At 49.5% G+C, this 18411-nt stretch overlaps 7 protein-coding genes across 7 annotated transcripts; 4 read left to right on the top strand and 3 right to left on the bottom strand.

The window, feature by feature from the left end:
* Positions 1–1905: 1905 nt before the first annotated feature.
* Positions 1906–3652, bottom strand: BDV27DRAFT_135238 (HAD family hydrolase). The gene is made up of 4 exons (XM_032068492.1): positions 3401–3652; positions 3303–3324; positions 3142–3251; positions 1906–3027 (listed from the first exon to the last, which is right to left on the bottom strand). The coding sequence occupies exons 1-4, from the start codon at positions 3498–3500 to the stop codon at positions 2546–2548; spliced, it is 714 nt and encodes a 237-aa protein (XP_031923102.1). The 5' UTR covers positions 3501–3652; the 3' UTR covers positions 1906–2545.
* Positions 3653–3821: 169 nt separating this feature from the next.
* Positions 3822–5757, top strand: BDV27DRAFT_135237 (putative GTP binding protein). The gene is made up of 3 exons (XM_032068491.1): positions 3822–3912; positions 3971–4065; positions 4133–5757. Exons 1-3 carry the CDS (start codon positions 3900–3902, stop codon positions 5663–5665), a joined length of 1641 nt encoding a protein of 546 aa, XP_031923101.1. The 5' UTR covers positions 3822–3899; the 3' UTR covers positions 5666–5757.
* Positions 5758–6341: 584 nt separating this feature from the next.
* Positions 6342–7905, top strand: cbfA (putative CBF/NF-Y family transcription factor). Its single transcript, XM_032068490.1, has 3 exons — positions 6342–6818; positions 6965–7098; positions 7240–7905. Exons 1-3 carry the CDS (start codon positions 6669–6671, stop codon positions 7802–7804), a joined length of 849 nt encoding a protein of 282 aa, XP_031923100.1. The 5' UTR covers positions 6342–6668; the 3' UTR covers positions 7805–7905.
* Positions 7874–10415, bottom strand: BDV27DRAFT_46667 (putative SIR2 family histone deacetylase (Hst4)). The gene is made up of 2 exons (XM_032076700.1): positions 9743–10415; positions 7874–9672 (listed from the first exon to the last, which is right to left on the bottom strand). The coding sequence occupies exons 1-2, from the start codon at positions 10080–10082 to the stop codon at positions 8285–8287; spliced, it is 1728 nt and encodes a 575-aa protein (XP_031923099.1). The 5' UTR covers positions 10083–10415; the 3' UTR covers positions 7874–8284.
* Positions 10416–12065: 1650 nt separating this feature from the next.
* Positions 12066–15563, top strand: BDV27DRAFT_135234 (mediator of RNA polymerase II transcription subunit 16). The gene is made up of 9 exons (XM_032068489.1): positions 12066–12463; positions 12529–12874; positions 12933–13646; positions 13697–13916; positions 13968–14090; positions 14141–14251; positions 14304–14573; positions 14634–14765; positions 14839–15563. The coding sequence occupies exons 1-9, from the start codon at positions 12309–12311 to the stop codon at positions 15540–15542; spliced, it is 2775 nt and encodes a 924-aa protein (XP_031923098.1). The 5' UTR covers positions 12066–12308; the 3' UTR covers positions 15543–15563.
* Positions 15564–15623: 60 nt separating this feature from the next.
* On the bottom strand, positions 15624–16948 carry BDV27DRAFT_135232 (60S ribosomal protein uL29). The gene is made up of 4 exons (XM_032068488.1): positions 16898–16948; positions 16673–16812; positions 16206–16431; positions 15624–16108 (listed from the first exon to the last, which is right to left on the bottom strand). The coding sequence occupies exons 1-4, from the start codon at positions 16898–16900 to the stop codon at positions 16103–16105; spliced, it is 375 nt and encodes a 124-aa protein (XP_031923097.1). The 5' UTR covers positions 16901–16948; the 3' UTR covers positions 15624–16102.
* A 186-nt stretch (positions 16949–17134) lies between these two features.
* On the top strand, positions 17135–18394 carry BDV27DRAFT_135230 (putative vesicle transport v-SNARE protein Gos1). Its single transcript, XM_032068486.1, has 3 exons — positions 17135–17396; positions 17479–17592; positions 17652–18394. Exons 1-3 carry the CDS (start codon positions 17331–17333, stop codon positions 18153–18155), a joined length of 684 nt encoding a protein of 227 aa, XP_031923096.1. The 5' UTR covers positions 17135–17330; the 3' UTR covers positions 18156–18394.
* Positions 18395–18411: the final 17 nt, after the last annotated feature.

Raw genomic sequence — 18411 nt, 5'->3', positions numbered from 1 at the left:
AAGGAAAAAAAAAAAAAAAAAAAAACTACAGATCTCGCTGTTGGTCCTTTGCCTGACCCCTGGGACGATCCGCAAACAACCGCACGGATCGCTTCCAAGTGATTTTCAGACGGGTGGGCTCTGTGACGAGCCGTTGTCACCCGATGTAGGGATCTCAAATATTGGCCCCCTTTTAAAGAAATTCGCCGAAGACATCGGCGTATCAATGTGGCTGTCGAGAATGGAAACTGAGGAAGCTGGAGAATTCACAGAACTGTGACGCCCCTGAAGTAAGTCTGACAGTAACGAACCACTAGGTGATCGACGATAGCATCGTATCCCTGACTTTGGGGTATAAGGTTGGTCTAAACTTGCTTACATACGTACGATCCGACTCCATCCCTTTGGATCGGATTTACCACACTGATTTCCCATGCGTCAATCTTAATCTCCATTACTTGATGATATGGGGTCATTGTTCACAGATGATGCAACAACGACAATCATCACAGTCACTAGACTTACTCAGGTTAGTACATACCATAGTCAACTTTAGATAGTTGACTAAGGATTACCAAACTGATAGAGATGCAGTATACGGAGTACCGTACGCGTCTTGCAGCGCCACAGGAAACTAAACTTCAGCTGCGTGGCGGTGCTCGTAATATCAGCCACAGTAGCCTATTTTCTTTTGCTTTTTCTTGTTTTCTTCTTTTTTGATCTGCAGGGCTTTCCCATCGTCGCATCCGAGGGGCTTCCTGGTCTACTACCTAGTCGTCTCATCGTGCACGGATGAAGTTGAGGAGAATTTGTCAGAAGTTGTCAAATAGTGCTGATTGATATGCACCAATGAACTCCATTCCCGGGGCCGACTCTCAAGCCACAGCGCCTTGATTTACGTTGGCTTGGCTTCGTCCTTTTGTACGAACGCTGCTCAGCGCTCAGGGCCGCTGCCGTTCTCTCTCTCTCTATTTTTTTTTTTTTTTTTTTTCCCTTTGGCCCCTTTCAGGCTTCCTAGTAGTTCCTTTCCCACTTAGGAGATGTGATGTTATGCTCCACGGGTAGATGCACTGCAGTACTTCGAGGGAATCACACTGCAGTCATTCGAACTAGTATGCGGGTCAGGAATACCCAGTTTCGTTGGCTCTCTCGTCTTTCAAGCAGGTCAGGCACACACCTTTACATCCTGCTCAATAACTTCTCTCCATTTAGAAAACTCTACCGGTGTGATTGATACCCCGTCTTCACTCAGTACATTCACATTCGTCTAAAAAAGTCTCAAAAAAAAGAATGGTAGAACGGAGAACCCACTTCCCAGTGGTATCCCTATCCTGTATCGCTATCCCTTGCGTACTCCGAGTACAGTATCAGAAACAAGCTAAAGCCACAACTACACAGCACTGGTAGGCTCCAGTCCGTCCCCAATGAACAACGCGGCGGGGATTACGCCGATCACGATTACTGTTGCTTCCAGGTTAAGGGAAGGGCGGCTGAAGTCGACCTGTCTTTTTCCAGAACTCCATCGCCCCCTTCTGTAAACGAGGTGTTTGCCATGGCGTTCTCGGCCTGCAACCCAAAGTTCTTCATCTCATCCCTCGAATCTGTTCTGGAACAGCTCGTGTGGATGCGGATTGCTGCCACAATCCAGTTATTCCCTGTTTCGCCCGAATCGCATTTTTGATCGTTATCTGGGATGCTTTTCAAGCTTTCCCTCCTTTCTAGATCGGGTCCGACTTGCGTCTGACGGCCATTTTTACATGTAATAGGTCTTCTTTTTCTTGCTCAATCTGAGCTTATCGGAACTTGCTAAGTCTCTGTTGAGCATCAGGTTGTCGGTGAGCAATGTCTAACCGTACGACGTTTAACTTAAACATTAACTATTCCATGATATATTGCACCTGGATTCCGGAATGAGCAGGACTTTAAGATCTATCATGCAGGGCAGGTAGGCGGTGATGCCTCGGCAAAGATCTCTCGGTGTAGAGGTCACCTTTCCGAAAGCTCTCCCGGATGGAGCTTGCTCCATATCCTCTATCTTTCTGATTAGAGCCACTTCACACCGCCATCGCTCAAGGTTCGCGATGGGTCTTTTATGGATCCTCGTCTACATCGCGGCGTTTTCTCGCCACGCTCGCCTTCCTTAGTCGGTAGTAATAGTAGTACTTGTTTCTCAGAATCTCGGCCAGACTCGACTCAGCCAGCCTGGAACCGTTTCAGCCCCAGTCGTTTGGCGTTGTTTCATCTCCATTGGGGGAGCTCGAGCCGTCGCTTGGGATGGAGCTTCTGAGCGAATTCTGAGCGAACATCGTACCGTCCAAGCATTAGCGCCATGCAAGGCAACTTCCTTACTTGTACCTACATTTGTACATGTCATATCACCTGAACGGGTCCCGTACTTTGTCTATGTACTTTGGAGTATGCGTTCTAACCTTCTATGTACAACGAAACTAAAACAAAACAAAACAATGTCTACACGACCCTGGGACCCAGCACAAAACTTGGAAAAGAAATACGAAGGTGGAAACCCAGGCCAGTCTAGTCTATCTATTGATCCCATATCTCCCCTTTATTGATATGCATCCCGAATCTCCAACTGAATGCGTCCATCAACCACGCCCTTGACCGAAAGACTTCTCAAGTCCTCCACAATCCAGTCTGCACCAGCCTCTTGAAGCTGCGCCAGCGAGTGGGTCGTCGTCAGTGCGATCACCTTGAATCCCGCAGCCTTGCCTGCTCTAATGCCCGAGGGCGCATCCTCAAGCACGACTAGCGATGACGAATGTTCCAGGCCGAGGCGTTTACGGCCGAGCAGATAGCACCGCGGATCAGGCTTGCCCAGCTCGACATCCTCCGCGACAACAAGCATTTTCGGATGCGTGAGGTTCATGACGCCTAGCCAACCATCGATGAGTGCGCGCGTGCCAGAGGTGACGACACCCCAGCAGGCACCGCCATCGTCGAGCTGCGAAAGGAGGTACCTAGCGCCGGGGATTTCAACGGCGTCGGAGCCAAATTCTTTAGGGATGCGGCCTTCGATAGAGCTGACATCTAGAGCAATCGATCATCAGTCCATGCGCTTCCTCCCTATCCCCCGCCACTCCTCTTATCATCACTCGCTGATATGGATCTCCCCGAAAGCGAGGAACCATGACATGAACTTACACTCCCAATTCGCCCGCTTCGGGTCATACAGCTGCAGTGTATCAATGCTCCGACGTCCATGAGACGTGGCCAGAATAACCTTAGGGTCAACTCCTAGCTCCTCGCCGACCCTGTCGTTGGGTTAGAACCATGTGGCTATAGTTCGGCGGGGTCAGACTAACTTGTACCAGTGCTTCACAATCGCTTGACGAGACACCGAAATTTAGCATTTTGTCATAATATAGTATCTTTCTACTCAAAGAGATTTTTAATTTCTTACCATCAGTAGAATCGACGATAGTTCCGTCGAAGTCTGAGAGGAGGCCATCAAAAGTGACGACTTGCGGAGGGGCTGAGAATGAGCCTTGGCCTTTAGTCATTGTGCTTATAGATTGACCAGGATATTCAATGAAAATAATAACCAGAAAGAGCGAGCAAAGAAAGAAGCGGGGGGAGATATCTAGAACAGGGTTTCTAAGTAAAAGTATCTCACAACGAAACAAACGGAGAATTCGGCGACCCAAACCACAAGAAAGTAAATGGTTCAAATCCCAATAGATAAGAATTCCTTCCTTATGGACCGGGCACAAAATCCGCGGGATGGTCGGAGATCGGTGGTATATTACTCCGGTTATCTTAGCGCGGGTAAAATAGTTTGCACAAAATTGTTCGGACGGCGAGCTTGTGAGATAGAAGAAAAAACTTCTAGTACTCCCTTCTACCCTTGTTTTGTGCTTTTTTTTTTGGTTTCAAGGGGAGATTTGTGTAATTCTGTCAACATGGTCAAGCTAGGTAAGCTTTTCACCAGGTCTTTTCTGTCTGGTTCGAATGTATATTAACCGTTCCCAAGGCAAAAACTCGAAGCGGACGCCCGTCCGGTTACGACACAAGATCGAGAAGGCTTCTGCGGCGAAGCAACGGAAGCAGAGAAAGCTTGCCAAGAAGGTATGTGTTTGTTCTTCTTTTCAATTGTCTGGTGGAAGAGTTTAGGTGGTTAATACTGTCATTGCAGAATCCCGAATGGCGTTCAAAGATCAAGAAAGATCCGGGTATCCCTAATTTGTTCCCCCACAAGGCTCAGCTTCTTCATGAGATTGAGGAGAGGAAGCGATTGAAGGCCGAGGAACAGGAGCGCATCCGTGATGAAGCGCGCGCTCGCAAGAAGGCACAGAAGGAGTCGCAACAGCAAGGAGACGACGCCGAAGACGTGATGGAGAATGATATTGATCTGGAGGGTGACTTTGACGATGAAGATATGGATGAAGATGCCGATGATTCGTCGAACCCTATGGCTGCGCTACTTGCCTCTGCGCGCGCGAGAGCGGCAGAGTATGATGATCAACATGAGAGCGATGATGATGATGATGATGAAATGGACGAGGATGACGATGAGGATATGGACGGTATGGATGAGGACGAGGAAGATGGCGGTGCTGCGCCGGGCGATTCGGCTCCCCAGCTTGTTTCACAGACTCACAGCAAGGAGAGCTCTCGGCGGCAATTCGATAAGGTGTTCAAGCAGGTTGTTGACGCTGCGGATGTTGTGTTGTATGTGCTTGACGCTCGCGATCCGGAGGGCACGCAGTCCAAGGATGTGGAGCGTGAGATTATGGCGGCAGCTGGTGGAAACAAGAGAATGATCCTCATCCTCAACAAGATCGATCTTATCCCTCCGCCGGTGCTGAAGAACTGGCTGGTCCACTTGCGCCGATACTTCCCCACCCTGCCTCTGAAGGCCTCCAATGGCACCGCCAACGCTCACAGCTTCGACCACAAGCAGTTGACCGTCAAGGGTACATCAGAGACGCTTTTCAAGGCTCTCAAGTCCTACGCGCACAGCAAGAACCTGAAGCGGTCCATCTCTGTCGGTGTGATCGGTTACCCCAACGTCGGAAAGTCCTCTGTCATCAATGCTCTCACTGCCCGTCTCAACAAGGGCTCCAGCAATGCATGCCCTACTGGTGCCGAGGCCGGTGTCACCACAAACCTGCGGGAGGTGAAGCTGGACAACAAACTCAAGCTGATCGACTCCCCCGGTATCGTGTTCCCGAACGCTGAGAAGAAGAAGACCAAGAAGAAGCAGGTAGAAGAGCGTGCACGCCTCGTCCTCCTGAACGCCATCCCACCGAAACAGATCGAGGACCCAGTTCCGGCCGTGTCCCTGCTTCTCAAGCGTCTGTCTACCTCCGAAGACCTCAAGTCGAAGCTGTTGCAACTCTATGGCATCCCCGCTCTTTTCAGCAGCGGCGACCAGACTCATGACTTCTTGATCCACGTTGCCCGCAAGCGCGGTCGTCTGGGTAAGCACGGTGTGCCCAACATCGAGGCCGCGGCCATGACCGTGATCAATGACTGGAGGGACGGACGGATCCAGGGATGGGTGGATGCTCCTGTGCTGCCAGTTGTCGCCGCGACAGATGGGGCTTCGGCTCCTGCGGCCGCTGCGTCGGGTGTGGATACGAAGCAGGTTGTCACTGAATGGGCCAAGGAGTTCAAGATCGAGGGTCTGTGGGGTGATGGCGCTGATGAGGAGATGGCGGAATAATCTGGTTTATTTATTCTTGTCTGCTATGGATACATGGATACCAAAAAGGCGTTGCCTGGCTTTTTGTTCTTAAGACGGTAGAATGATGTTCTTCAATGTCAATATCAAGTTATGAAATGGTTAAACATAGTTTCAGTTCACGGGGTCCTGTAGATAGGAGATCGATTGCTCGAGAGCCCAATATGACAAAATAAAGTCTGACTAAATGAATAGGGGAAAAAAGAAGAAAAAAAAAAAAAAAGATAGGTACCCTACTAGAAATTATGCACAAAACAAATCCCACTTCCAGTTCTAAAAAAAAAAAAATTAAGTTTTTCTGCAGAATCCAACCTGAATATATATCTTCACCCAACAAACAATGTAAGAAACTCACAAATATATAAGAACTATACAACAAAACAATCCATAATAAATAAACCATACCAGTTACTACACAAAGTCCAATTTAGCATCATACAAGTACTAAATCATAAATACCATCAATAACATCAAGTACCAGTTATACCAGTAGCACTGTGAAGTAGTAGTAGTAGTAGTAGTAGTAGTAGTAGTAGTAGTAGTAGTAGTAGTAGTAGTAGTACTGTAGTCGTAACCCCCGCAGGAGAAAAAAAATGATGTATGCAAAACCCATCAATTGATAAGATTTAATCAAACCAAATGATGAATTGCCACCGCTCTCTCTCCACGCGCCTCCGCATCGCGTCGCGTTTTTCTTTTACCCTTTCATCTCAATTTCCTCCTTCAATTCTAGGAACCAACGAAAACCCAAGGACAAATATCGATTTTACCCCTAATCGGTATCTATCCCAGAGTCATCCATCCCTACTAGAAAGCCAGGAAAAAGAAGAAAGCAGCAACATCATCCCCCGATGCCACCTCCACCCTCCACATCTAATCCAACAAAAGAGTTATAACCAAACCAACCACCCAACACCAATCCTGAAAACAAAAGAAAATCCGAAGAGAAAAAAAGAAAAAAAAAAAGAATAGAATAGTACCGACAATGCCACCCCGGAAATCCACGGGCGAAACCGTCGAAGACCCAGCATCCTCACCACAAGCCCAAACGCAATCACCGCCGACACAATCGCAACCGATCCAAGCGACAGAGCAACAACTTAAGGCTAGGGCTGAGGGGGGTGTGAGTATTGAGGTTAGTTGAGGATATATTTTTTTCCCCTCCGCTTTCCTGGTTTTTCTTTTGTTCTTTTACTATGCCAGGTTTGATTTGTGGGAATGGTTTATCTATTATTTACGAGGTATTGGATATAATAACTAATACATAATGCAAAATAAAAGGACTACCTCCTCCCCCGCTCCCTAACACTTCGACTCGCGAAATCGGTCCTCCCGCCTAACACCTCCATCCAGAAAGATGCAGTCCTCGCTATCCAGAAAGCGGCGACGGTGTTTGTGTCATATCTCTCTTCGCAGTATTACTCCCCCACTCCCCTCTCCCCCCCGGCACACACACACACATTCTCTTTGTCCTTCCTTTCCTTTGTGTTGGACGGTGAAGGTATGTTGTGGTTAGTGGGTATTTATGATGGCTAAAATGTGTATCTTTCTTATAGTGCCAATGAAGCGACTTTGAAGCGGACGGTTGCGCCATCGGACGTCTTTAGTGCGATTTCGGAATTGGAGTTTGATGGGTTCCGGTCGAGATTGGAGAAGGAGTTGGATGCGTTTACGGAGTTGAAGGCCGGGAAGAGGAAGGCGAAGAAGGGAGATGCTGAGGCAACTGCTGCGGAGGGCGGGAAGGGAAGTGCTGCTTCGGAGGGTGGTGCTGCTGCTTCTAGGGGGGTGAAGAGAGTGAAGAGGGTTGAGGGGGAGGAGGCTGCTTCTAGTCGGCCGGAGGAGGGGGATGATGGGGATGAGACGCAGGATGAAGCGGAGCAGGTGGATGAGCATGAGCATGAGCATGAGTCGGAGGCCGAGGAGGAGGATGAGGGTGAAGATGAGGAAGAAGAGGAGGAGGAGGAGCCAGGCGAGGAAGAGGATATCGATCGGGTGGAGGACTTGGATCGTGACTCGAGGGCGAGACGGGTTATGGACCCGGATGCTGCTGGGGATGAGTCGGACAGTGATGACGATGCTGGGCCGTCGTCACAGTTGAGAGGGGACTTGGGGTTGGGTTGATTTTCTTGTAGCGATTATGGTTTTGTTGCTAATCGATAAATTGTTTGTTCTACATTATATGTATGGGTCGATGGTAATTATTGAGATGTGCAAGAATGCCGATTCATTTCCAAGCATATGGTATGGATGATAGATAATGCGACCAATGTATACCAAACTCCACAACCGACAACAACCCAAACGCCGACCCGAAGGACCAGATACATGATCATCATCCCATAAATTATACAGAAGCAGACGCGCATCGTCTGAACCACCATTCATAGTACAGCACCCCAGTGGAAGCAGCGGGAGGCATCGCTTCATGCTGTTTCTCTTCCATACCCATTGCCCACCAAACGCCATTGCAACATATGCATAGTCTATCCTGGTATCTTGACAGTTCAACAGACGGTCCTAAGGTAAAATAAACAGAAAAATAAGAATGACGAAGAATAGAAGAAGATAGACTAAAAATGACATGCGACAAGTGCCATGCAGTCATGCGGCCGGCTGATTTAACAACTGGCTCATCCCATTCGGAACAGATTTGGGGGAAATCGTGTCCGGTTGGCGCCAACGACTGCTGCGTTGGGGGGTCTCTTCTCCCTTCTGAGCCACCTGAGGAAGCATTGGGCCATTGTTGCGAGCCGCGCCCGGGGGCAGTGGGTGCATTGGCTTGTTTTCCTCTTTCTCCAGCTTGACCGCCTTTTCCGAGTCGGTCGCGACCTTCTGCGCCTTGGTCACCTTGCTGAAGGTGGTAATCCGGGAATTCTTGGCCGACTCGTCTTTCTTGGTCTTCTTGCGAGGGGCACTCTTCTTTGCCGCTGGCTTCTTGGGCTCTGCGGTCTTCGACGCCTTGAGCACTTCCTGGAGACTGCGCCCGCGACTGGCGGGATTGGACCGAGATCTGGCCGCGCCCTTCTTCGGTACTTGTGAAGTCTCCTCGTCGTGACTGGAGGAAGGCGTGAGGAAGCCCGTTTGGGTCTTTTGTTTCTTCTTCGGCGTTTCGATGACAATCGACACTCCATGCTCGTGCTTTACGCGCTCCACCTCAGATGCATTGCATTCATCGAAGACATTCTCGGAGTGATCATCCCACTGTTTCAGGGCGGCCAGCCGCGCTACTTCCTCACAATCCCCCTTGACCATCAAGTCCCAGCAATCTTCAAACTCTTTACCGGCCGGGGGTTCATTGTTGATCCACATGGTCACCCCGTTTCGCCGACTCCGGATGACGGAACAAAGGCTCTTCACCAGGCGCCGCACACCGGGAATTTTTAGGCTAGTGCCCACCACGATCAGCGCGTCTGGGCGCGAACGTACATCAGCATTCATGACCGAAGTAATGGCTTCCTCATCCGGGTTATGTTCGTTGTAGAGCACGATCCGGGGCCGCATTTTACCGATGCCATGACTGCGCTGCCCCGTCTCGATGCGGAACTGGTTGTTCCTTGCGCATTCTGGACATTCCGGAGCATCTGGACGGTCAAACATGGCACCATCGAAGTCACCGAGATGACGGCATTTCTGGCACACCATCTTCTCCAGGCTTCCGTGCAGCTGGATGGTGCGCGGCCATGGGGCCTTCACATTCAATGGGATCTGAGTGGCCAAGGGAGGCATCGAAGTCTCAATGCCATCGATGTTCTGGGTGTACAGGCGGGTCAGACGATTTTCTTGGCTCAGCCGAGCCAGCATGTGGTGAAAAGCCGTTGGGGAGGTCTTGGCAGCCTCTTCGGACAGCGACCGCACCATGTCTTGAAAGGAGGCGGTTAGTGTTTCATCTTGATAGACGGCAGCATCAAAGAGGAGTTTCCCCGACGCTTTGAGGTTGTGTTTTTTCTGTAGAGATTTAAAGAGTCCATCCGTGGAGCGAAAGTCGGGAACTATGTGGCAGCAAGAGATGTGATTAGCGCAGGGACGAGAAGTAGACAGGGGAAGAGGGGGACTACATACTGCCGGCCGAGGTGGAGATGCCCGCTCCAGCGATGACGACAATTTTGCGGTGCCGACGAATGGTTTTCGTTAGCAGATCGATCTGCGCCTGCTGTTCAGTATAGGAAAGTCCAGCGCTGCTGGAGAGATCCAGACGTTGTGTTTGGCGTTCTTTGGGGGCGGCGACCCGTCTTTTTTTTCTAGCGGGCGGCAAGTCATCTCGGTCTTGGCTGCTGTTGCGGGTGCCGCTTGACTCGTCTGCTTCCTGTGACGGAGGCGGCGACGGATAAAACCCCGGCGGTGGTGTCGGTGAAGCTGGCGGCGAGCTCAGCTCGGATACGTCGGAGAATCCATCGTCCATGGTGTGGGTGTAATATTTATCCGTGAGAATTATTAAAAATAATAAAAAAAAAAAAAAGTCGTATATATTCACACGGGTGGTGGGAGGAGGAGGAGGAGGAGGAGGAAGAGAGAAAGGAAGAAGAACGATGTGGTGGTTGAAAAGGGAAGGGCTGAGGTGTCGTGTTGGAGAAAGAGGAGAAAAAGAGGAGACAAGCAAGCAGAGCTTTTCACCACAAAGAATTGCTAATTGCGACCCTGATTCAAAATCATGGAGAAAAGCGACCACAATTGGAACATCAATTGCTTGGAGGAACCCCCCGAAATTGAACCTTTCGTGTGATTAAAAAAAAAAAAATTCTTCCTTTTTTAACCCTTTTGCGGTTTTCGCCTTTTTCTTTTCTGGATTTGCGGAACTAACTCCCTTGTCTGGTGGTGGGAGGTAAGGGGAGAGAGAGAGGAAGAAGAGGAAGAAAAGAAGACGACGACAACGACGACGACGACGACCAGAAACACGTCGACGGATGGGGGTCGAGAAGAGGGTGGGTTGAATGAACGCAACCGCAAGAGTGACTAAGAGACGATCGAAGGGGGGAAAGGGAAAATCATGAGGTCAGGGCGGGAGAAGGGAAAGAATAATTTATGGTAATGGCACAGCGTACGAAGAGTCAGTCGTCGTAGTTCTGGTTCAACTCTGCTGCTCTCGCTTGGTGCCGATGCTGTGTTTATTTTGACTGACCCACGGGATGGAACACAATCGCAGCAGTGATACTGGAGGACCAACGGGAGACCCTAACACCTCAGGTTGACAGACGTCAAGACTGGCAACGGGAGGTATGTTGAGAGGAATGTAAGTTGCGATCGTTGATCTACTAGTACTGAGTACCGGACAGAGAGCACAGGTTCTATGGGATCTGATATAAAGAAGTACCTGGTCTATGAAGGAGAACCTCCTCTTTGTTTATGTCTTGACCTCCAATGTGAACTAACAAATCTGCTAACAGATTTAGCGCGAAATCCAACATGCAAAGACCACTAGGAGTAATCGGGTTTAGCCTTCTAGAACCTTTAGCTGCAGAGCAGCAGCTGATTGGTCCGTCCCCACGTCGAACCTGCTGCAATGAACTGCAGCACCTATAAGGTTCTGGATATACCACTACTTAAATAGCACCTAGCCTTCTGGTGTATGACTTTTTCGAAAATTTTTTGTAGTCCGATCTCGTATCTTCCGTGCTTAGTTGTCCGTCCGATGCAGGGCAGCGTGTGCCCAACCCAACGACGGGATGACATGTCTCCAACTCCTTACCCCCCTTAGATCCATACAACTCTACCGATAATATCCCGGACGTGAGAACACGCAATTCCACGGAATTGGGTCCATTTCCACGTACTAAGCCGGTCGCTCCTCTTATTCGCTCCTGAAACACTTCAAGTGACCCGGGTTTATTGCTAGGCTTTTTCTTTCGTATGTCCACCTCCGTCAAGGGTCTCGCCACGGTTTCCTTTGGCAAATAGCTACCCTAATAAATGTTTGCATTGTAAAAACATAAAAATATCAGTGATTCCACTACATTGCATCATATATAGGTGAATTGGCCCCTGTTATCAAGGGAGATGCCGTGCTCCTCCGTTTCCACTCGATATCCGTTCAGGGCACATTGTAAGGGTAGACCGTTGTATTATGTACTTGCCACGTCTCGGCCCCTCTATTCTCCATCCAATCGGTAATTATCAGTAAGGGACAGCCGTACCATGCAGTTGTGTGTCAGCATATGGCTCTCATGGAAAGACTGGGCGTCGGCCGGGGAGGTAGTATAGAAGTAGGGCTCGGGATGGGTGGGGACGGCGATGATTGGTTTATCTGGTTGACCCGGATACCGTGATCACAGGACCCCACGTGATAGATTACTAAGCCAGCCGTTGACTCCACATGGAATTGAAAGTGTGATCGATGGAAGATTGAGCGAGATCAGAAATGAATGATAATCTTGGTTGAGGAAAGTGTATAGAGGCCGCAGGATGTGGATGCGCAGTTTCCCTGTCGGTTCCAATTGAGTTAGGCTTGCTGTTTCTTTAGACTTCCGTTTGGCGTGGCCTGTTCTTAGTATCGCTGCGGGCTCCGACATCCATCGCCCAGGAACAGACGCCCTTACTATGATATCGATCGGACTATCGATCTAAAAGATTCTTGGGAAGTTAAAGACTACACAATCCTCTTTTATGAATAGTATATGCGATCCCCGAAATCATGCCAATGATCATGGACGGCGGCATCAATGTTGACGATTTGTTTGGCGAATCTGCCTCTCTCGAGCTGGGCTTGCCAGCGACCGCCCCAAACTCGAACTCAACCAAAGGTCTGGCTCAACGCCTAGATGAGATGCGACTTTTGGGGTGCTGCCAGTACGTCATATGCCTCTATTCGTATAGCGACCCTGCTGGTTTGTACGGAAACTTACTAGGTGTAGGAAGATTGCCTGGTCTAAACAGGGCTGCATTGCATATATCTCTCAAGATACATTGAGGGTTAACCTTCGTCACCTGGAATGTCGACCATCTGATGGCAAGTGGGTGCTGAGCGATGACACTCCATTGCACCCAGTGGCAGAGGCCCATGGGGGCCAACCCCTCGTCCACCTATGCTGGAATGAGATTGGGTCGGAATTAGCCGTGGTTGACTCGTCTGGACGAGTTTCGATTTATAATATTGCGATTTCTCTTAACAGTCTAGCTGGACAACGTCAGGCGGCGTTTGATCCAGCCGATGATGCAGCTCAGATTGTCGGCATGATGTGGTTGAACATTCAACGTTCCGTAAGTGCCCCCTTTTTTGTTTCTCCAATGTTTGGTATGGCGCTTAACTCCCTCCAAGGTCCATGCGTTCAATGTAGCAGCAATGGTACAAGGGCGCCGAGCATATTCACCATTTCGACGTCGCCCAATAGGCCCCTTTCACCCAGCTGGGAAAGCCGCTTTGTTATGTGTCACCAGATCTGGCATCATCAGGCTCCTGTACCAGAACCCTGACAATAAATGGGCAGAGATTTCTGCAGAGCTGAAGAATGCGAGCTACTCCGATCGACTTCTTACTCATGCGGCTATAGTGGCCACTCAGAATGGAATTCTCATCGCGACTTACTCTGCATGTCAAAAGATCTACTTCTATCGAATACAGATTAACTGGACTCCTCCACAGTGGGATCCAAGCCAGTTAAAGCAGGCACCAAACCAATTCCCAGTTCCAAGCTTTCGCTTCATGCATTCTAAAGTTGAGGCTCCTTGTATCGTACCAAGTGCAAGCCGCAACGGGGAAGCCACCAACGATGGGTTACCATCCTCTACCAACCCACTGTATTGCCTCACCCGCCTGGATATAGTCCTCGCCGCACATGATAATTCGGCAGGGATGACTGCAAATCCATGGATAATAGCGGTTTTCTCGATCCCCCCTCACGCTACTCCTGATCACTCACAGCAACAGAGCCCCTGCAGTATCATTGTCCGATGGCAACTAGACTCTGCTCCACAGGTGCTTCACCCAAAGTTTGACGAGGTGACTTCAAAGAAGAATAATGCTCAAATAAAAGTAAGTGACTCAAGGTTGACCGCGGGTGCGCTTTGCTGATTGCCGACTAGCCAAAATCGGTGCTACGACGACTGGAGGACATGTATTGCGATAGATATGTCACTACGATAGAGCAGACAGAACATGGAAACGTTCTAGCGGTCACGTACGATGATAGTTCGGTCACTTTCTATGATCCAAAGACGATGGCCGTCTTGAATGGAACGGATGATACGAATACACTGACTAGCTTAGCTCATGCAGGATTCCATTACCCCCTTGACTCTGCAGGTAGCTTCCCCTCAAGATATCACGATGGCACGAAGGTTGACGCTTCTATAGCAGGTCTACACATCAGCTTCTCCCCCAGTGGCTGCAACGCTGTCACACTGGATGGAGAAGGGCAGGCGCAGCTACGGGTGATGGAACACTCGTATGGCGCGGAAAATGGACTTTACGATGAGAGTATGTCTTTTACGTTCAATGATCTATGATTATATCTGACATCATTCAAGATAAATTCTCTGCTGCTGTTGCCTCCTTGACCTTGGCATTCTGCCGCGGATGCGGAAGCGAGTTTAACACGGATGATATCTTGTTAATTTTGAAACGGCAAGCGTCACCTGGTTAGTAAAATCCCTACATTCGACTGGATTCCAGGCCTAACTATTTGGAAAGATGCACAAATATCTTTCATCAACGAAGTTTACCGCGCGCTGGGTGTCAACTGCAATTATACACAAGAAAACGACAAATTGATGAGCCATCAGTACCTGCCAAAATGCCTCAGCGTACAGGCCGCGCTGGGGTTCATTGATAAATACAAGTCGCGGAACTTTGCATCTAATGTACCTTGGACGATTCTTCAGCTTCGTCATGCTTCGGTCCTATATGCGCTGTTCCTCCAGTATCTTAAAGGAGGTGTTCAGGCAGAACCCCCCGATGCAGGTAAGATTTCGACATGCGGGAAATATACTGAATTTTCTCTGACTGTAAGATCTGATGCAGATGCTATACGCATTTTACTTGGAAATACGAAATGGGCTCTGGACTTGTTACATTATGTTTTGAACGATCTTCTTGATCTCGCAGATGATCTAGAAAGCTTCCTTTCTGATCAGGAGGCCTTTGCCCAAAAATGTCAGTATATCGTCCCTTGATTCTGAACCTCAAACCAGAGCCATGACATTGATACTGATCCTGTTTGTGGCAGTGAAAACCATAAATTCTCTACCCTTGATCATCCTCCTGTCGAGTATGTCCCGAGCCTTCCTGCGCTTCATCTGCCGCGGTTTGCGAGGGCTCCAGGCCGGCTACGCTACTGCGCCTCTGACGGGCGATGCTGGCGTCTACTATGCCGAAATCTATCAAACTTTAGACACGTCCCCTGTGCGAATCGATGTGTATGAGAAATTGCTTGCTGGGGTGGACTCGACCGTGCGACATGTCTATCATGGAGCGGGTTTTGGAGACAATGAACGGCCGGGACCTGAAAAGGAGCTCTTAGTTAACGGCCGTATCCCCCCCGTTCTTGTTACAGCAGTCTCTACTATTCTCCGACAGACGGTCCCCGCGCTCAAGCCTGAGATCGACCGCATGGCTATCTATATGGGTGACTACAGTTGGCTCGGCCTTGGATCCGACCGACGTGCAGAGTTGTACCGGAGGACCCGGGATGTGGATATCATCAAAAAGATTCCCTTCAGAAGCACGGCGTCTGCGGGCTCGGACGAGGCTCAAAGCGGAAAGCACAGTCCCAGCCAGGTGCGCAGGCGATGCGTCCGTTGTTGCGAGATTATGTGCGGTGCGTACCCGCCACGCCCACAGTTATCGTCACGCATGATGTACAAGTTGGGCTATGTACGGTATTGTATTTGTGGAGGAGGATGGACTTTGGAGTCGGACCTCCACCGCTAGACAAATCATCCGTGGTGCTCGGTTGTTCTAGTTTAGTAGGCTAGAAAAGATAATTGTAAAAAAATTTCTGAAATATGATGTGTAGGATCTCGATTATCAGTGCCGCCTTGGGGTTATAAGGACCAGTTTAATAGAGATCTGAGGACTACGTGGTTGTGTATGAATACGATGATAGCGCAGACTCCCGGACCAAAAACATTCATCTGGCCGGATTTGCTCCTCGCAACACCATCATAGAATTCCTATTAAGCATAAATGGTACTAGATGGAAACGAGTATCGACCAGGAAAGACCCCTTCTCGAGCCATCGCCCCTAAGGAATTGGATCGTCGGATTCTTAAGGAACTCGTCACATCACGGTCGGAAGTCGTGCATTATCATTGTCATGTCAAGTAAAGCCTTCATTTAATATCGACTTGCATCTTTTTTCTAAGATACATAATCAATTTCTTTTAAAAGACGTTTTTGGTGCAACCGACCCACACAAGGTGGTCCAACCCGTCATCTTTATAACGACGTTCCCGGAACTCCATCTAAATCCAGACACGACCCGACTTCATTTAAGCCTGTTCGAACAACCGATCAGCACTGGTTCACTTTTTCCGAAGAAAATGGGTTTCCCCGCGCGAGCGTAATCTCGTCGGGAAGATGACTGCCTCATACCTTAACAGCGAACTTGCGCTGGGGGAAGTGGATCTCGCGCTTCTTCTGTCTCTCGGTCTTGAGGGAGGCCTCGTGCTTGGTAAGGCGGCGACGGAGAGCACGGGTAAGCTTGGGGCGGAGGTCGAGAGGGAGGTACTTCTTGTTCTTGTAGAACAAGCGGAGCTGAGCGCGCTGGTTGGCGTTGATGATGGTGTGGACACGAGCAATCGACTTGCGGACGTCGTGGCTGTAACAGATTCACAATCAGCATTTTCTTGGTCTGTTTCCGTTTTCCCCTTGTGGTTTGTGCAATTTGAAAAAAAAGAAAATTTGCGCTGTCGTTCCAGTTCCTCCTCTTTTCAAATCAAATGTAGAATTTTCCCCTCCTTTCCCTCCTCTCCCATCTAGCGCACATATTCTTTTGGGGTATTGGCGTAACCAGGTGCAAATAGGGATTTTCGAAAAAGGAAAAGTAATTTCAAACGCACATTCTCTGGGTCTTCGACGAGGCACCGCCAGCGATCTTCTGGACGCGGAGCTGGCTGAGCTCCTGCTTCAGCTCCTCGAGCTGCTTGGTGAGATCATCCTTGTTCTTTCCCCAGAGCTGACCAGCCTTGACCTTGGAAGACTATCGACGAAACCATTAGCAACCCATTAATTCGAACGCGAAAAATTCACCAGCATCGTTATCATCCTGGCGCAGCGCAACATACCATGGTGGGCGGTATTGTCGTGTCGTGCGGTTGTCGACGAGAGGATTGAAGATGGACCGGGTCAATTTGGGATGTTCGTTGTGGGACTAGGGTTATTTTTTTCTTGCGTGTGGTGCGCCGCCGTAAGCGGGCACGTGATAGAACTGTGGCTGGTGCCCGGTGATGACGCCGCCTCCGCCTCCGCCTTACCGGACTTGGTGATGGGAGCCGCGGATGCTTTTTGGGTGATGCTTTTGCCTTTCGTTTCCCGCTGGTCGGTCACTTTAAATACTCAACTGTGCTTTTGAATCGGGGGGTTTTCTTGGGACGGTGAAGATCTTCTTAGCTTAATTTGGGAATTTATATTCCTTGACGTCTCTGTTCATTGAACCATTTGAGTCCTAATACTCTTTATCTTCACCTTAACCTCATATACTTCTATACCCACTACTCCATGGCTGCCTCAACAGGTACCGGGTGGGCTCAGCTCCGGCAGCAAGCCCGCTCTCTGGAAACTCAGGTACGGACTGATTCAACCCAGAGGAGTCCTGGAAACCGCACTAGCGAACATAGGGCAACTTGTTAACTCATATCTCTTATAGACTGAAAGCGTGTTCCACTCCTACTCGCAGTATGCGTCGATGACAACCCTCCCCCGGGACCCATCTGAAGAAGAACTCCGACTGGAATCACAATTAAAGGGATTGCTCGAAAAGGTACACTCAAATACACCATCCTTTTCCCGACCGAACGTCTCACTGACTCCCAATACCAGCGTCAAGCCCTCGTCTCCCAACTCGCCCGTCTCCTCGACTCCGAAGCCACCCTGACCTCCTCCGCCCTGAAACAGAACAACCTCGCCCGCCATCGTGAAATTCTCCAAGACCACCGCCGCGAACTCCAACGTCTCACCGCCGCCATCGCAGAATCCCGCGACCGCGCAAATTTACTCACTAATGTCCGCTCCGATATCGATGCCTATCGGGCGTCGAATCCCGCCGCCGCCGAAGCCGAGTACATGCTCGAGGAGCGGGGTCGGATCGATCAAAGCCACAATGTGATAGACGGCGTCTTGAGCCAAGCATACGCCATCAACGAGAACTTCGGGCTTCAGCGCGAGACGCTGGCCAGCATTAATCGGCGTATTGTTGGAGCCGCTAGTCAGGTGCCGGGGATGAATGCGTTGATCGGGAAGATTGGATCGAAGCGGAGGCGAGATGCGCTTATCTTGGGGGCCTTTATCGGGTTCTGCTTTTTGATGCTGCTTTGGTTCCGATAAGTGCATGTTGGTTCCGCTTTAGCTTGGTGTCAAGATCTCTACTTTAGCGGTGTTATTTTCTTGTTTCTCTGTCATTTATTATACTGCTGTCTATAGTGTGAGGGCGTTAAGGGGATTGGGGAATTTCCTACTTCTGCTAGACATGAGATGTTAATTCGCGGGTTCCTTGTATGATCTGCTTGATATGCAGAGGTAACCCAAATCATGGTTACTGATAATCTATATCGGTTGATTAAGGTGCTGATCTCCGTCATAC

This window comes from Aspergillus caelatus, assembly GCF_009193585.1.
Source record: "Aspergillus caelatus strain CBS 763.97 unplaced genomic scaffold BDV27scaffold_233, whole genome shotgun sequence".
Taxonomy (NCBI): Eukaryota; Fungi; Ascomycota; class Eurotiomycetes; order Eurotiales; family Aspergillaceae; genus Aspergillus; species Aspergillus caelatus.
The sequence above is the reverse complement of the archived record's forward strand: the minus strand, read 5'-3'. Positions and strand labels throughout refer to the sequence as shown.

What these genes read in the sequence shown, in the direction of transcription:
- BDV27DRAFT_135237 (XM_032068491.1), top strand. An exon ending in AGAGAAAGCTTGCCAAGAAG is followed by an intron (nt 4,066 to 4,132) that starts GTATGTGTTTGT and finishes CTGTCATTGCAG; the next exon opens with AATCCCGAATGGCGTTCAAA.
- cbfA (XM_032068490.1), top strand. Translation starts at nt 6,669, where the DNA reads ATGCCACCCCGGAAATCCACGGGCGAAACCGTCGAAGACCCAGCATCC. An exon ending in AGGGGGGTGTGAGTATTGAG is followed by an intron (nt 6,819 to 6,964) that starts GTTAGTTGAGGA and finishes GCAAAATAAAAG; the next exon opens with GACTACCTCCTCCCCCGCTC. An exon ending in GTGTCATATCTCTCTTCGCA is followed by an intron (nt 7,099 to 7,239) that starts GTATTACTCCCC and finishes TCTTTCTTATAG; the next exon opens with TGCCAATGAAGCGACTTTGA.
- BDV27DRAFT_135230 (XM_032068486.1), top strand. Translation starts at nt 17,331, where the DNA reads ATGGCTGCCTCAACAGGTACCGGGTGGGCTCAGCTCCGGCAGCAAGCC. An exon ending in CCCGCTCTCTGGAAACTCAG is followed by an intron (nt 17,397 to 17,478) that starts GTACGGACTGAT and finishes TATCTCTTATAG; the next exon opens with ACTGAAAGCGTGTTCCACTC. An exon ending in TAAAGGGATTGCTCGAAAAG is followed by an intron (nt 17,593 to 17,651) that starts GTACACTCAAAT and finishes TCCCAATACCAG; the next exon opens with CGTCAAGCCCTCGTCTCCCA.
- BDV27DRAFT_135232 (XM_032068488.1), bottom strand. An exon ending in TCGTCGAAGACCCAGAGAAT is followed by an intron (nt 16,432 to 16,672) that starts GTGCGTTTGAAA and finishes AATCTGTTACAG; the next exon opens with CCACGACGTCCGCAAGTCGA.
- BDV27DRAFT_135238 (XM_032068492.1), bottom strand. Translation starts at nt 3,500, where the DNA reads ATGACTAAAGGCCAAGGCTCATTCTCAGCCCCTCCGCAAGTCGTCACT. An exon ending in ATTGTGAAGCACTGGTACAA is followed by an intron (nt 3,252 to 3,302) that starts GTTAGTCTGACC and finishes ACCCAACGACAG; the next exon opens with GGTCGGCGAGGAGCTAGGAG. An exon ending in GAAGCGGGCGAATTGGGAGT is followed by an intron (nt 3,028 to 3,141) that starts GTAAGTTCATGT and finishes CGATTGCTCTAG; the next exon opens with ATGTCAGCTCTATCGAAGGC.
- BDV27DRAFT_46667 (XM_032076700.1), bottom strand. Translation starts at nt 10,082, where the DNA reads ATGGACGATGGATTCTCCGACGTATCCGAGCTGAGCTCGCCGCCAGCT. An exon ending in CATCTCCACCTCGGCCGGCA is followed by an intron (nt 9,673 to 9,742) that starts GTATGTAGTCCC and finishes GCTGCCACATAG; the next exon opens with TTCCCGACTTTCGCTCCACG.
- BDV27DRAFT_135234 (XM_032068489.1), top strand. Translation starts at nt 12,309, where the DNA reads ATGCCAATGATCATGGACGGCGGCATCAATGTTGACGATTTGTTTGGC. An exon ending in GGTTGAACATTCAACGTTCC is followed by an intron (nt 12,875 to 12,932) that starts GTAAGTGCCCCC and finishes ACTCCCTCCAAG; the next exon opens with GTCCATGCGTTCAATGTAGC. An exon ending in GAAACGGCAAGCGTCACCTG is followed by an intron (nt 14,252 to 14,303) that starts GTTAGTAAAATC and finishes CTATTTGGAAAG; the next exon opens with ATGCACAAATATCTTTCATC.